Source organism: Manacus candei, unplaced genomic scaffold (genome assembly GCF_025592945.1).
Source record: "Manacus candei isolate 608988 ecotype Guabito, Panama unplaced genomic scaffold, ASM2559294v1 h1tg000358l, whole genome shotgun sequence".
Lineage (NCBI taxonomy): Eukaryota > Metazoa > Chordata > Aves > Passeriformes > Pipridae > Manacus > Manacus candei.
The window spans coordinates 1-15,053 of NW_026138406.1; the positions used below are offsets into that span (position 1 = coordinate 1).

A 15,053-nucleotide genomic window follows, 5' to 3' on the forward strand; every position below is an offset into this window, starting at 1 on the left:
AGAGCTGAGCTGGTCTGAAACCTCTTCCCACATTCCGAGCACTTGTAGGGCCGTTCCCCAGTGTGAATGCGCTGGTGGATGCAGAGGGTGGAGCTGTCCCTGAAGCTCTTCCCACATTCCCCACATGTGTGGGGCCGTTTCCCACTGTGGATGTGCTGGTGTCGGATCAGGCTGGATCTCTGCCTGAACCTCTTCCGACATTCCCTACACATGTAGGGACGTTCCCCAGTGTGGATGTGCTGGTGGGTGAGGAGGTTGGAGCTCTTCCTGAAGCTCTTCCCACATTCCAAACACCTGAAGGGCTTTTCCATGCTGGGAGGTTGTTCATTGACCACCAGGTCAGAGCTCCGGTTCAAGCTCCGGCCCCCTTCCCGGCACAGGCTGGCTCTTTCCTCCTCAGAGCACCCTGGGCTGGCTTTGGAGCCCCTCCTGCGGGGGGATCTCCGGCCCTTTTCCTCCCCGCTGCCTTCCTGCGCGGGGGAGCCCTTCAAAACGGCCTCTCCCACCAGGGTCTCACGGGGGGATTTGTCCTCCGCGCTCTCCCTCCTCAGCTCGGGGCCTGGGGCAGGAAGCAAGAAGGACAGGCAGGGGATTTGCCTCCGGCCCACAGGGAAGGCCAAGGACATCCCCCCAACTCCGGCCCCGGCAGGACGGCGGCGCCAGCGGGGTTGTCCTGCAGCCGGGGCCATGCTGGGCTGACAGAGCCAGCACAACACCCGCCCAAAGGGACACTGACTTCCTCCTCACCTGCCTGGGGGGCCCAAGGCATCTTCCTCTTCCTCGCAGCCTCCTCCTCCATCCGACCAAGCTTTGGGAAGGACAAATCCTGATGGGGGGAAAACAAGGGCTGAGCACGTTGGCTTGGGGGTTCCTCCTGCCCAAGTGCATCTCTAGAACTCACTGGGCATCCCATCTCCAAAAAAATCTCCCAAACACCAAGATTCAGCTCAGAAAAAGCCAAACCACCAGGATTCAGGCAAACAACCTCTCAGAAATAGCAAGATGAAGCCACCCCCCCCCCCCGACTGCAAAAAGTTGAGATTCAGGAAAAAAATACTCAAGAATATGAAAATCCTGTCTAAAAAAGTGCTCCCAAGCCTTCCCCCATTGTGGTCTGGCCCCTCTGTGGTTCAGAGGGTCTCCCCTGTCTGGGATGCTGGGGGTCCCACTTTGGGATGCTGGGACTGTTGGGGGTCCCAAGGGTCCGTTCTCCTCTGACTCTCACCTTCAGGGTGCCACGTTCCCAGACACTCCCCCTCTCCAGGTTCCCCACTCTGTTGTCCCAGGGATCCCAGGGGTCCAGGCTTCCCCTTCTCTGCCCCCCCCCCCCCATTTCTGGACTTTGCCTTTCCAAGGATACCAGGGATCCCCACTGTCTTACTGTGCTGCTCTGAACCAGCAGAGCAGCTGGAGAACAGATGGTGGTAAAGTCAGTGCCAACTGTTTTAAGGTTCTTTGGCCCAAAGAAATGTGTGTGCCCTGAGAATAGGGCTGACACGTGGAAGGCTGCTCCAGGGCTCTGCAAGAGGCCTCGTGCTCTGCTCGGCCCCAGCACTGCCTGGTACCAACACCCCCGGCTGCCCCCGGCCCTGGGCAGCTCTGCTGCCACAGGCTGTGCCCTCACTGTGGCCCTGCAATGGCCCTGCCTGTCCCTCACCCGTGGCCCTGCCTGTGGCCCTGTCCCTTGGCTCTATCTCTGCCAGCTCAGTGTGGGGCACACGGGCTGGGGGTCCCTCCCAAGCCCCCCGGGCAGCCGGCGTTGGCTGGGGGGATGTGAGGGCTGGGCCTGCTCAGCACAGCCCCGGCCTCGTGCCCAGCGCCTCTTTCCTGACCCACACAAGAGCTTCCCGGCCCCCCAGGGCTCCCCTGCTGCTGCCTCTGCTCCTGGCCCTGCCTTTGCTGCTCCCTTGGCTGGGGCAGCGGCTGCAGGGGGGGATGGCAGCAGCTTCAGCTCCACGGCACTTCCTGGGAGGAGCTCAGCCCGGGGGCACGGGCAGGGACCTGATGGGGATGGACAGGGGGCCCAGCAGGGACAGCCAGGGCCTGCAGGGGAAGGCACAGGGACAACCTGGACCCCCACACTGACACGGCTGTCTCTGCTCCTCCTTGCAGGCTCCGTGGCCAGGCACAGTTTGTGTTCCTGGGTGCCCACCATCTCAGCACTTGGAGACGCTCAAATCAGCGCCCGCAGCTCTGCAGCAAAGCCCCAGCTCACCTGGCACACAGGGGATGGAGACAGCACCTGCTTGGGGATGGGCAGTGACAGCTTTTCCTCTCTTCCCCATCACAGGGCTCTCCTTCCTCAGCAGCACCTCTGCCTTGCACTTATTCTCAGCCTCACCTCAGGGACAGCTCTGGGCTCACCTCCGCGCCACTTCTCAGCCTCACCTCAGGGCCTGGGCTCAAGGACAGGAACCTGCAGAGAGGGCAGATGATGTGCAAGCTGAGGGCTGCCTGCTTGCACTGGCCTCTGGGCTTCTTTCTCCTTCTACAACCAGCCCACAACTTAGTCTGCTTTTCTAACACCACACATTTACAGACTAACCTTGGAGATAGATATGGACAGACATCTCTGTCACCCTGGGGATGGAGCCTCAAGCATGTGCTACCATAGGAATGGCAATCAGAGAATCACAGAATCAGCCACGTTGGAAAAGACCTCTGAGATCATCAAGTCCAACCCTGGATCCAACCCCGCTGTGCTTCCCAGACCATGGCACTGAGGCCACATCCACTCTCACCTTCAACACCTCCAGGGACGCTGACTCCACCCCCTCCCTGCCCAGCCCATTCCAAGGCCTGATTACTCTCTCTGCAAAAATTCCTTCCTAATATCCAACCTAAACCTCCCCTGGCACAGCTCCAGACCCAGCCCTCTTGTCCTACTGCTGCTTCCTGGCAGAACAGCCCCACCCCCACCTGGCTCCAACCTCCTGGCAGGGACTTGCAGACAGTCAGGAGGTCTCCCCTGAGCCTCCTCTTCTCCAGCCTCAACACCCCCAGCTCCCTCAGCCTCTCCTCACACCACTTGTGCTTCACTCCCTTCCCCAGCCTCGCTGCTCTTCTCTGCACCTGCTCCAGCCCCTCCAGGGCCTTCCTCAACTCAAGGGCCCAGAGCTGGACACAGCACTCCAGGGGTGGCCTCACCAGCGCTCACTCCAGCCCAACAATCCCTTCCCTGCTCCTGCTGACACACTCTTCCTCACACAGGCCACCAGCCATTGGCCCTCTTGGCCACCTGGCCACACTCTGCCTCCTCTTCAGCTTCCTGTCCATCCACACTCCCAGCTCCCTTCCTGCCTGCCTGCTCTCCAGACACTCTGGCCCCAGCCCGGGGGGCTGACGGGGCTTCTTGTGGCCAAAGGGCAGGACCCGGCCCTTGGCCTGCTGGAACCTCATCCCCTTGCAATCAGCCCATGGATCCAGCTGGGCCAGGTCCCTCTGCAGAGCCCTCCTGCCTTCCAGCACATCAACACACCCCCAGCTTGGGGTCACCTGCACATTTGCTGATGAAATGCCTGGTTCTGCAGCAGCTGCAGATGCTCAAGGGGCAGCAGGACCAAGTCAGGGGCCTGGGGGGCTTTGGGGTATGGGAGGGTCCTGGGGGAGCTGGGGAGGGGCTTTGGGGATTGTGGGTACAAACCAGGACAGACCAGTGCAGACCAGGACAGACCAGTACAGACCAGTACCTCCTCACTGCTCCCGGGATCTCTCCTGGAGCTGGGCCACATTGTCGTGGGACATCTAAGCCCCCCCCAGTGCCCTCCCAGTACAGCCCAGTGCCCCCAGTACAGCCCACTGTGTTCCTTTCCAGGGTGCTGGGTGATCCCTCTTTGCAGGGCCTTGGAAGGGATTTGAGGGGGGGTGGTGGGGGGAGATCTGGGGGGGGTTGATGGGGATTTGGGGGATTTTGGGGTGCTTTGGGTGTATTTAGGGGAGTTAAAAGGGGTCTTGGGGGGGTCAAAGGGATCTGTGTGGGGAGGGAATTAAAGGGAAAATGGGGGCTAGGGAACATTTTGGGGGGTTAATGATGTCTAGCGGGAAAGAGGAGGAACAGCACCATGAGCAGGTGAGTACTGAGACCCCCCTAGTGTACCCAAGACCCTTTTGTGACCCTCAAAACCTACTGGGACTCCCAAAATCCCCCGAGAAACTCCTCAAACTGCTTCAAAGACACATCCCTCAAAGCCCTCCAGGATTTCTCAGTTCCCTCGGAGACTCCAAAACTCCCTCACGGACTCCCAAACCCCTTCAGGGACCTTCAACCTCCTCCCTAAGTCCCCTCACGACACCAAACCCCCCCAGAGACACCCTAAAACCGCCTCAGGGACCCCTAAAAGCCCCTAAGGGACCACAAAACCACAGAACAGCAGAAGAGCTTTCTGTAAAGGAAGGGAGCAGAGAATCTGAGAAGGAGGAGACCGACGAAAAACTGAAGCAAAGCAATAAAATCATCCTGGCCCTTGCAGTTTTTCCTTCATCTTTTTCTCATTTTTCCCTTTTTTTTAAGGTTCTTTTTTTGGTTGGGTGGTTTTGAATTTTTTTCCCGAAGGAATTTCTCAGGACCCGAATCCAAAATCCGGGTTCTTGGGAGGCCTCCCGGGCCCCGCGGCCCCCGACAGGGTTGCAATCCCGCGCTCTGCCTCTCGGGAACCCCCGAACCCCCGCGCTAAACCCTCCCGAGCCCTCCGGCCTTTCCCCCCACAGCCGCGCTCCCCGCAGCCCCCGAGGGGATCCCCAGACCCCGCTCTCACCCGCTCCCGCCCGGTCTCACAGACAAAGGAAGGCCCCAGCGCCATCGTGACTTCCCGGCAGCCAACGCGGCGCTCTGCGCGCGCACCGCCTGCCCAGACCCCGCTGCAGCCAATCAGCGCGCGGCCACTGCCCCGTCCGCCCGCCTTCTGCCACGCCCACCGCCCTGCGCGATGCACTCTGGGATTCGTAGTTCTGGTGGGGGTCGGCGGCCATTTGCATGGAATTCTTTTTTTTTTTTCTCTTTTTTCTTTCTTTATTCTTTCTTCTTTCTATTCCCCCCTTTTTCTTTCCCTTTTTTCTATTTTTATTCCTTTTTTTTTCATTTCTTTCCTGTTCTTTTTTTCCTCTTTTTCCTCCTTTTCCTCTTTTTTCTTCTTCTTTTTTTTTTCTTTTTTTCCCTTTTTCTTTTTTTTTTTTTACATTGTTTTCTATCAGTTGTATTTTCAAGGAAGATTTAAACACAGATCAAAACAATCTCCAGGTACAAATCTCATGACAACAGACAATCTGCCATTGTTCCAGGTCCAAGAGGATTCCCAAGATCACAAACACTGAGATGTGAAGGGTGCTCACACAAAAAACAGCTTTCCCTGCTTTTTTCCACAGCTAAAGCAAGTGTGGAAGGGGCACTTGGCCTCAGGCAAGATGCTTTTACAGACACTGTAGGCAGCCCAAAGTGGATCTGGCTGGCAAATGGGATTATGCCCATGCTTTCCAGGAGAATTTGCAGAGTACATTGAGGGGAAACAGGGCCATTTCTTCATCTGCTGCAGGGATGAGAAGAGGGGGGAGCAGGTGCTGTGGCCCCAGAGCTTCTCTCTGCTTTGGGGACACTTCTGTGTTTTCCTCTGTCCATTAAATTCCCAACAAAGAAGGAAAAAGCTACAGGAACTCCAGTCTGGAGTGCTCAGGACATGTGGAAGCAGGGGAATTTTTCTTCCCAGCTGGCATTGAGAGTGCAATTTCACACTCCTTTGGAGAGCATTGACTAATACAGCCGATTTCTGCCCAGGGATCTTCCAGGGGGAACTCAATCCGGGCTCTGGGCAGGTCCCTGCAGGGGCAGCAGCTTCCTCTGCACATTTGAGGGGATAAAGCTGCTCTAAACCTGCACTCCAACTACTCCACAGCAATTTAGGACCTCTGAGGACAGTTCCCCACTGTTTCCACCCCAGCAGAGACCTGAACACATCCCGTGGGCACTGTGTGACCACCCCTGGCATTACCACCCAGCTGGAATGAAGACACTGACTGTAAAGACACTTATCTACCTGGAAACCTCCACTTTCTTTGCTACTATACAGCAATAACATTTTCTATTCATATTGCAGTGACAGACTTAACAAATGGAATTGCATATATTGTGCTTTAGACATTAAAATGCATTACTAAACAACTAAACAAAATGCAATGCTAAACAACGAAAGTCTTGAACCCTCCCCCCCAAACCAGCCCCACTTTCTGGTTTCAAAACCAGCCCACTTCCTCACTCTCTTCACAAAGGGAGAAACTCTCTCTTTCCACCTCTGAAACAAAAATTCCCTCCCCAAAAGTGACCAAAAAGAGTCTACTTAGGCACTACTGCAAATGGAAGTTGTCTAATAACCATTCCTTCTAACTCAGGAAGGGGAGGAGGTGAAGAAAGTCACAACAAATGTTTGGATTCCTTCCTCTCTGACGTCTTCTCTTCCCTATCTGACACTCTGGGACATGTGCAGGGGGGTCAGCATCTCTTCAGAGATGGCTCCTTTCATATCAGAGCCCCTCAAATTGGCTTCCTGGAGGTCACAACCTGATAGGTCACAATTCTGAAGGGGAAAAGAAAAAGAAGTCTCAATGGAATGCACCCAGAACTCTGTTCAAAGCTTTACTGGAAGTCCATTTACCTGAACTCCATTGGACTCTGAAGCTGGAGAGGTCAGCCAAAAGCCAGCAATCCCCCAAATTACCAGCTGACTATAGCAGAGAAAGGAATAGGATGGAAAATGAATCCCAACTCACTTCCAAATCAGTTCCTGCCAACGTTGCTCCCCTGAGGTTACAGTTCTTTAGTTTGGCGTTTCTCAGCGTTGCAACTCGGAGGTTCATTCCTGTCATCTGACTGCCCTCCATGGCCACTCCTTTCAGGCTGGCACCTGGAACACACACAGAAAGGGGTTCTGTGAGGAAAACCAGTCAGAAACACAGCAGCTGCACACTGGTGCTGCCTCAGAGCTGTGTGAACTGGAGGAGGACAAGGGGATTTGGGGCTGAGATGGTCACAGACTCAGTGCAGCCCTTGTGGGCCCTTCTCAGGGTTGCACAAACCACAGCTGGACCTTTTCTGGGCCATAGAAATAGAGAATCTATTTAAGGACTCGATGTTTTACACCCCTCTGTTTGTTCCAGCTCCTCTCTTAACACAAGCCCAGCCCTCCCAAGCTGCAGCAGCTCTTCCATCCAGCACAGAGCCTGACAGGTCAGCCCTCTCCAGGCTGGCACAGCACAGGTTGGCACGGGCCAGGTTGCAGCGGCTCAGATTGGACACCTTGAAGTTGATGTAGCAAAGATCCAGGTGGGAAAGATCCACTCCACTAAAAGTGAGACCCTGGAAATCCCAAGGAATAAACCCCCCAAAAAGGTTACAGAATGGAAGGGGTAGGTCTGGACACAAAGTCAACATCATTGTGTAGATAGCTGTGCATTAATATTTACAGTGTATAAATATCTATGTCTAAATATATAGATAGAAATGTATTAAAATATATACTGTCTATAAATACAGACAGATACAAGATAGATACAGACACACAGAGGTCCTGGGAGGAGCTGAGGACACCCCACCAGGGAAGGGGACTTCTAAAAAGGAGGGAGAGGGACTTTTGATATGGGCCTGGAGGGACAGGACAAGGGGCAATGGTTTTTCAACTGGAAGAGGGCAGGGTTAGATGGGAGACTGGGAAGAAATCCTTCCCTGGGAGGGTGGGGACGGGCAGGGATGGAATTCCCAGAGAAGCTGTGGCTGCCCCTGGATCCCTGCAAGTGTCCAAGGACAGCTTGGATCAACCTGCTCTAGTGGAAGGTGTCCCTGCCCATGGCAGGGGGTGGAATGAGAAGACCTTTAAGGTCCCTTCCAACCCAAACCAGTCCATGATTCTATATAGACAAATACACACAAGACCATTTATTCTACTACTTCAGACTAATGAAATCTAAATGCAAAGCTCTCAAAAATTGTCCTTGGTTCATTTTACATTTAAACAAATGTAAGGGGGGTACTTTTGAATTAGATGATCAATGGAGCATAGAGGCATGAGAAAGGAATCATATTAGGATGTGAAACCAGCCAGAGTATGGTACAATGTAACTTCATGGCACAAGCTAATTGTAAGGTCCATTGTGCTTTTTAGCAAGTCAGCCTGATATCCCCTATTATCAGAGCTGAGTTCTTCCTTGGTTTTGCTACATATTGCAAGATAGATACATCTACCCTTGAAACACAGTGGTAGAGGTCATACACAGGGGTGAGAAAGATGATGATGGGAGGAAGATTCTGTGGGCAGGGGTCGCTGGCCCCTTGCCCTACAGCAGGGCATGCACAGACTGTTGCTATCAGGTGATGAACAGGCAGGGTTTGGCTGCCACTCAGGCATCACCTTATACTGGGTACTGGCCCTACGTGGTGTAATGTGGAGCTGATAAAATGGGGTGTCAGGACTGCTGGGGTGAGCGATCCTCATCCTGCCATGGAGACTGTGTTGTTCCATGGGGACACCCGCTAAGCACGGGCACCGACCAGCTGCTGCAGATCCTGGCAGCCCTGGCCTGTCTATGTGGGTAAGCACAGTTTATTGACAGGAAGCAACTGAGAGAACAAACTTTTTAATATCCTTTTAGTGTTCCTTTAATTCCCCTTTTATGTTTATGGTATTTTTCCTTTAGTTTCCCTTTTTACTAACCAATACCGTGTTATCCATAATATTGTGTTAAGATCCTTTTTTGGTATCCCTTTTCACTAGTTAATACTGTATTAAATGCTGTTCGTAGTATTTGTTTTAATGCCACCCGATAAGGTAGTTATTTTGTATCCTTTTTAGTTTTTAATTCCTCTTGCTAAGTTTATTACTATTATTATTATTCTCACTGTAATAAAAGATATTTTGTGTGTTTGAATATTTCTGGCACTTGTCTTTATTCCGGACATGTATCCAAACAAACTGTTACACACACACAGCTTCTACTGAGAAGCTTCTGTCCTGTCAGGGCAGTCAAACTGAACAAACGTGTTTTCTTGCTGCTGAACTTTACAAATGAAAAAAAACAAGTTACTGTTCTATGCCCAAGGTTCTGGATCCTGCCCCATGTATAACTTTAGCAGCTCTCCAGATGGAAGGGGATACCACAGCATTGGTGTTACTAGGAGTGACTTTGTGCATCCCCAGACATGGAGCTGTAGCTCACTAGACAGTGAGCAGCTTACCTGTTTTTCCCCACGCCCAGTTTCCTAAAACTGAGGAAAGAAAAGCAAGTATTTGTTTAGACAGCACCACAAACCAGAGGCTGGATGGATAAAAAAGTAATTTAATAAGCCTTGCTCTCAGGAGATACTTAATAGACAGAAACACTCCTTTAGAGGAGCAGCTAATTCACAGAAGCATCAAAGAACTTCAATCAGGCATTCACTCCACAGGGACAAGGCAAGGTTTTCCTTCTCTTCATCTGAGGTGAGGTTAAGCTCTTTAACATGAACAGTGCTGCTCCTCCAAATCTGCTTCAGTGCTTCCAAGTATGACAAAGGAAAGCGCAGCCCGTGAGTCTGCTGGGGAAGAAGAAACAGAAAAAAAATCCTTCAGCTGAGAGCAGTGTCCTTATTGCACAGCAGTGTGTGAGGCTGTGGGGAGGGAGCAGCAGGAATGTGCTCCCTTCCCACATGGCACTGGTGTCACTGAGAGCATTCTCCAGAAGACTCGGTTTTATCCAGGCCTGTTTTATCTTCGTAGGGAAAATGCTGAACTCTATTCCGTGTTCCAGCACGCTTTTGGAGGTGGGGATGTTTACAGCACGTGGCTTTCTCCTGTGGTTTACACATGGAAGAATTAAATAGCCTTAAACTTACACTCTTGCCTAGCCCTACCCATTATTTTTGGAAGCTCACAGAAGTTTATTTCTAGCTGCCACACGCAGTCTTTGGATATAGTTTGACACAAGCACAGAGGAGCTCCATTCCCAGGCCTGGAGTCTTCAAGGGCAAGAAGGAATTTTCTGGGATCTGCACATGTTGTTCAGGTGCCAGTGTACAACCTCAGCTCTGGAGGACCAGTGAGATTTACTTCCAAAGAAAAATAAGTGCCAGGCAAAAAGCCTTGCTGTAATTACCGAGACAAGGACAGACTGTGCCCTGTTTTGCCATTCGAGTGTTTCGGATCACAGAGCTAAGACACAGCATCTCACTGCCAAAAAAGCAGAAATAAAGGTTCCAAAGCTCAAAGCCATGCTTAGGAAGGATTTATGACCCAGCAAAAGCACACTGTACCTGCGAGCAGGAACAGAGACAACCTGAAAAGTACATTTCAGAACAAGGTAGGTCTTTACTCACAGTGCTGACCCACCCTACCCTAAAATGAACACCCCTGCAGTGTGTTCCATTGGATACAGAATCTAACATGGGTTTAGCATGGCAGTGATCCCTAGGGAATATCTGCTGGCCTATCCAGTAGCCTCAGTAGAGGATGTGCTAAGGACACACCAGTAAGAGCTGGTTTTAGTTGCTCCAGTAGCTTTGCTCACTGGGCCATAAGGCATGCACCAGAAATCCTGTTAACATCTTGAGTGTTTAATTAAGCATGAGATCACATTGCTCAGTTCCACTGTTAAACTGCCTCTGTGGTGCAGCCTCAGCTCCTCTGGGCACTGCAGGGCTGGGCAGAAAGGCTCTGGGTGCTGAGGATCACGGCAGAACCCAGGCCCTGCTGCCATTCTGGGCAAGCTCATCTCATGCAGCAAAACCCCCCATGGAAAGATAAGTTTTGGGGTGTCTGCAGGAACAAACCTGGGCCGTGCCATCCTCACTGGCAGTGTCATCTGTCCCCATCATGGGAGTGTCTCTCCTGTTCCTTAAGGAATGATACACATAAACCATCTCCCTGCGGATTTCATCCTAAAAGACAGCAGGGAGGAAAAAGTCACATGTGATCCACAGCCTCAGACTCATCTCACTGCACTTGCCAATGCTCCTGAATTCTGGAGTCACTCTTACAACAAAGCATGCAAGTCACCCTCCCAAATGAATTGTCCAACAGCCACCTCCGACAGCAACAAGGGACTCTCCAAAACACCTCTGAAAATTTATTTACAATCATCTTCTGCCTTAAAACTGCCCCTGCTAGAGTCCCAGGAGTGATGCTGTACAGAAAACAGGCCATTTAAGGGAAAGTATTAATGAACAGGTGTGCATCAACACATTTCCAGTCTGATCTGTTTCTTAAAAATCACATGCCCATCATCAGTCCTTGGTCAGAGCTGTGCAAAGCAATTCAGAGCTCTCTGGGCAGGTTGCCCATGGAATTTGTGGACACAAGTCTTCCATGTGTCCTGTCATCCTGGGTTGATCTGTGTGACATCAGAAGGCAAGGTGGCCCAAAAATTGGGGGGAAAAAGTCTCCAAAACCTACACAGTCTCAATATGGACACAAGCAAGATGGAGGAAAAAATCAGACAGTTATGGTGTGTTTTTCTTGGGAAACATTCAATTCCTCCAAACAAACCCCAAACTGTACAAGATAATCTTTGCTGTGTGTCCCGCCCCTTTTTTTTTTTTTTAAAGTGAGATAAAAAGCACTTCTACAATTTCATACTAAAAAACCTTCATGGATAAGAAGCAGTATAAACACAGCATAATGCAAGATGCATGGATCAATGTTGTGGAACAACTTAGTAGTGCCCCTGGCACCTGCTTGGATACAGAGATAACCCAGAAGTGAAGACTAAATGCAGCCACAGCAGCAGCTGCAACCAGCAGAATTCCCTCTCTTGAGAAAACCTATTTTTATAAATTATTCCTGTTCTTAAATACAAAGAATAGAAAAAAAACCACCCTATTATCAAGACCTGTAGAGGCCATTTAGCTGCTGTAATGATCTACCCCATCAAACCTGAGACAAAAGCCATGTACCTCCCATACAGAATCATAGGCTGAATTTAGTTTTGAAGCCCCCCCTCCAGAAGGTTGGAATGTGCCAGATCACTCAACAAACAACCCCACAGTATCCTAACAAACCCTAATGGGATGCAGGATCCAGCTCAGTGTAACTGCATGACCCTTACAGACCTTTTGCACAGGAGAGCAACAACTCACATGCCTCACATGCACTCCCCAGCCCACCCCAAATGTACAGGGGTACTGTACCCACAGCATTCTCTTGATCTGGTTCCACGGAGATGAGAGTGTGATCTCTGAACTGCAGTCTGATTTTGCTGTCTATTTTTGGCAATTTCCCACCTGAGAAAAATAAATCCTCCTCAGAAAGGAAGAAAACCAGACAAATGGTTAAACTGAGCCCCCCTGTGCTCTCCCCACTCTCTCAAGGCTGGACTGTTTGTTAAGCTATGTTTCAACACTCACATGTCCTCAAACTTGTTGTGGAGGGGGCAAGGAGAAAGAGATTTTTTAATTCTCTCCCCTTTCCTGTCTGCAAATAACTATAATAAATAGCAAGCTAGAGCCCAGGGAAAACTGCTACCAGTTAAATGCTCTCGGGATACAGTTTATCATAGCTGCCAGTTCCAGTCTAGGATAATCTTTATTCCACTCTAAGGGAGTGTCATCTCTCCCACTAGACACGGGGAGCAAACACACACGTGGGGCCTCACGGCACATGAAGCTGATGCTGGGCTGTGATCTGGCAGAGTTCAGGCACACGGTGTGACTCTTGGGGTCGGTGCTGTGCCGGGCAAAGGCTCGGACTCGACGCTCCTCGTGGGTCCCTTCCACCTCAGCCTGTTCTGTGACGGTGCGATGAGTTCCCTCTCTTCCAACACTTTTGTTCTTTTTAGGGCTCCTCGCTGCCCGGGGCCCGGAGCCCGCCTCCCGCGCGCCTGCTTCCCTGCCCGTTTTGGCGGCCGCAGCCGGGCGCTGAGTGCCCGCTCCCCGGGCGGGCCCGGGCGCTGAGTGCCCGCTCCCCGGGCGGGCCCGGCCGCTGCTCCAGGAGTGGGGGGGCAGCGCCGGCGCCTCGAGGATTCCCGGGATTCCCTGGCCGGTTTCCAGGCAACGCTCCCCGCGCGCTCCTCGCTCCAGGGCCGAACGTGCGCAGCCAATGGGAGGCGGCGGAGTGGGCGGGGCGAGGCGGGGCTTGGGCGGGGCGGGGGCGGGGCCGAGAGGGGCGGTTGGTGGGGTTTGGGTGGGAGCGGGCGGGGCGGGGCCGGGAGCGGGAGCGCTGCCGCTGAGCGGCCCCCGGGCAGAGACCCCGGGCAGCGGCCCCGAGACCCCCGGCGAGTGGCCCCCGGTGCGCGGCCCCGGGGGAGGGACCCCCCGTGTGCGGCCCCCGGCGAGTGGCCGATGGTGAGCGACCCCCGGTGAGCGACCCCCAGTAAGTGACCCCCGGTGAGCGACCCGCGGGGGAGAAGCCCCGGTAAGTGACCCCTGAGGAGGGACCCCCGGTGAATGACCCGCGGTGAACAACCCCTGGCAAGTGACCCCCGGACAGGGACCCCCGGTGCGCGGCCCCCGGGGGTGTCGGGCCGGGGCTGGGCGCGTTCCTTCCCCGTGCAGAGCCGAGCGGGGCCGTGGCGGGAGCGGGGCCGGAGCGGAGCCGGCCGGGGGGGCAGAGGGGAGCCCTGAGCCGCCTTCTGCCGAGGGGGCTGCTGGAAAGGAGCCTGCGCTGGGAGGAGCGGGGGAATGGCCCGAGGCTGAGGCAGGGGAGCTTCAGGTCAGCTCCTGGACAAAGGTTTCTCGCTGTGTTTTTCGGGGGGGCTCGGGCACTGCAATGGGTTGCCCAGGCGGAGCCAGCACCCCGGCAGGTGTTTCAGAGGCGCCTGCATCTGGCCATGGCTGACACGCTTTAGTGGTTTGGGGGTTGCTGGGGCAGTGCTGGGCTGACAGTTGGACTTGATGGAATCATGGAACAACGTGCTGAGTTGGGAGGGTCCCACCGGCACCGTGGAGTCCAGCTCCTGAGTTTTAGGCACCACTAAAGGAACTGAATCTGGATCGAGCTGTTTGGCTCCAAAAACTCTTCTGCCCCTAGTCTACACTGCCAAGTAAAACAAAACAGACCGTGCAAAATAGAGGCCTGTGTTCCCCCCAAAGGGAAGGCAGGCAGTTACAAACCAGGACAGTAAATCAAAGCTCAGAGCCTACATTCATGGTCCCCATAGTTGTATGACATATCAAACCAGTCCTCTGTTCATTACCCATGTAGAACTCTCATCAGGAACCCCAGACTTTCTTGTGTGTATTTGTATAGATATGTATAGATATGTATAGGTAGATAGATATACATACATAGATATGTATAGGTCTATATTTGTGTGTATCTCTGTAAGATTCTGTATCTTTGGATGTCATATTGGCATGCTATTGTTGTGTGGCAACAAGTGGACTTAAAAGGTTGCAACACTTTAGGAGATCACCTTTCTGCTTGTGGGTTCTATTTTTTAAAGAAGGTAACAAGAAAAGAACTCTTTATCCAAATATAACTTAAGACATTAATCAGAGCAAATGTATTGATTTTTATTTCCAATTGTACAACAAGTCATTCAACTATTTGCATACTCCAAAGCTGGGTTGGAAACTTCTCCCTCAGAAATAAGAAAAGCTGTTTTCCAAGGCTGTTACTGACAGCCATGGCAGAGTTTCCAATAACAACTCCCCATTCTTGAAATGCAACGCCTGAAAAATGAAACAAGCATTAACCTGGAATTCTTGTTGCCAGCACTGATCTGGACAGAAGTTATTAGAGAGTGGAGCAAAGCTAGCACCACAAACAACCTTGGGCTCTGCATTCGTTGGTCATGGCAACAAAGTTTTGCTTTTCAACCCATCTACTAAGGAAACCTTGCCAGAACTGTGAGCTTATAACACTACTTTTCTTAAGAAGTGAGGAGGCCTTAATCCAGTGTACACAGATGAGACCCTGAAATAGGAGAGAGGCCAGTTGCTGATGATCAGTGCAGATGAGGAATCAGCTCTGCTGAGTAGACTTCAAGCTTTGTGATTTTTACAAGTGGACTATTTCAAATCTGTTGTAGAATAAACAGTCTTTTCTGTTTGATCAACTTTCCACTTTCAGAATACTGGAGTTTATCCCTAAAACTCAGCCTGT

The 15,053-nt window shown here is 52.2% G+C and overlaps 2 protein-coding genes across 2 annotated transcripts; both read right to left on the reverse strand.

Annotated features, from left to right (window-relative positions):
• Positions 1-42: 42 nt before the first annotated feature.
• Positions 43-3,061, reverse strand: LOC127465297 (zinc finger protein with KRAB and SCAN domains 1-like; the record flags this gene model as incomplete). The annotated part of the gene is made up of 4 exons (XM_051775770.1): positions 2,546-3,061; positions 2,342-2,416; positions 748-826; positions 43-559 (listed from the first exon to the last, which is right to left on the reverse strand). Coding segments are annotated over exons 3-4 (569 nt in total), but the record flags the coding sequence as incomplete, so codon positions are not given.
• A 6,330-nt stretch (positions 3,062-9,391) lies between these two features.
• On the reverse strand, positions 9,392-12,231 carry LOC127465296 (ribosomal oxygenase 2-like). The gene is made up of 3 exons (XM_051775769.1): positions 12,140-12,231; positions 10,784-10,891; positions 9,392-9,553 (listed from the first exon to the last, which is right to left on the reverse strand). The coding sequence occupies exons 1-3, from the start codon at positions 12,146-12,148 to the stop codon at positions 9,392-9,394; spliced, it is 279 nt and encodes a 92-aa protein (XP_051631729.1). The 5' UTR covers positions 12,149-12,231.
• Between the last annotated feature and the right edge of the window lie 2,822 nt (positions 12,232-15,053).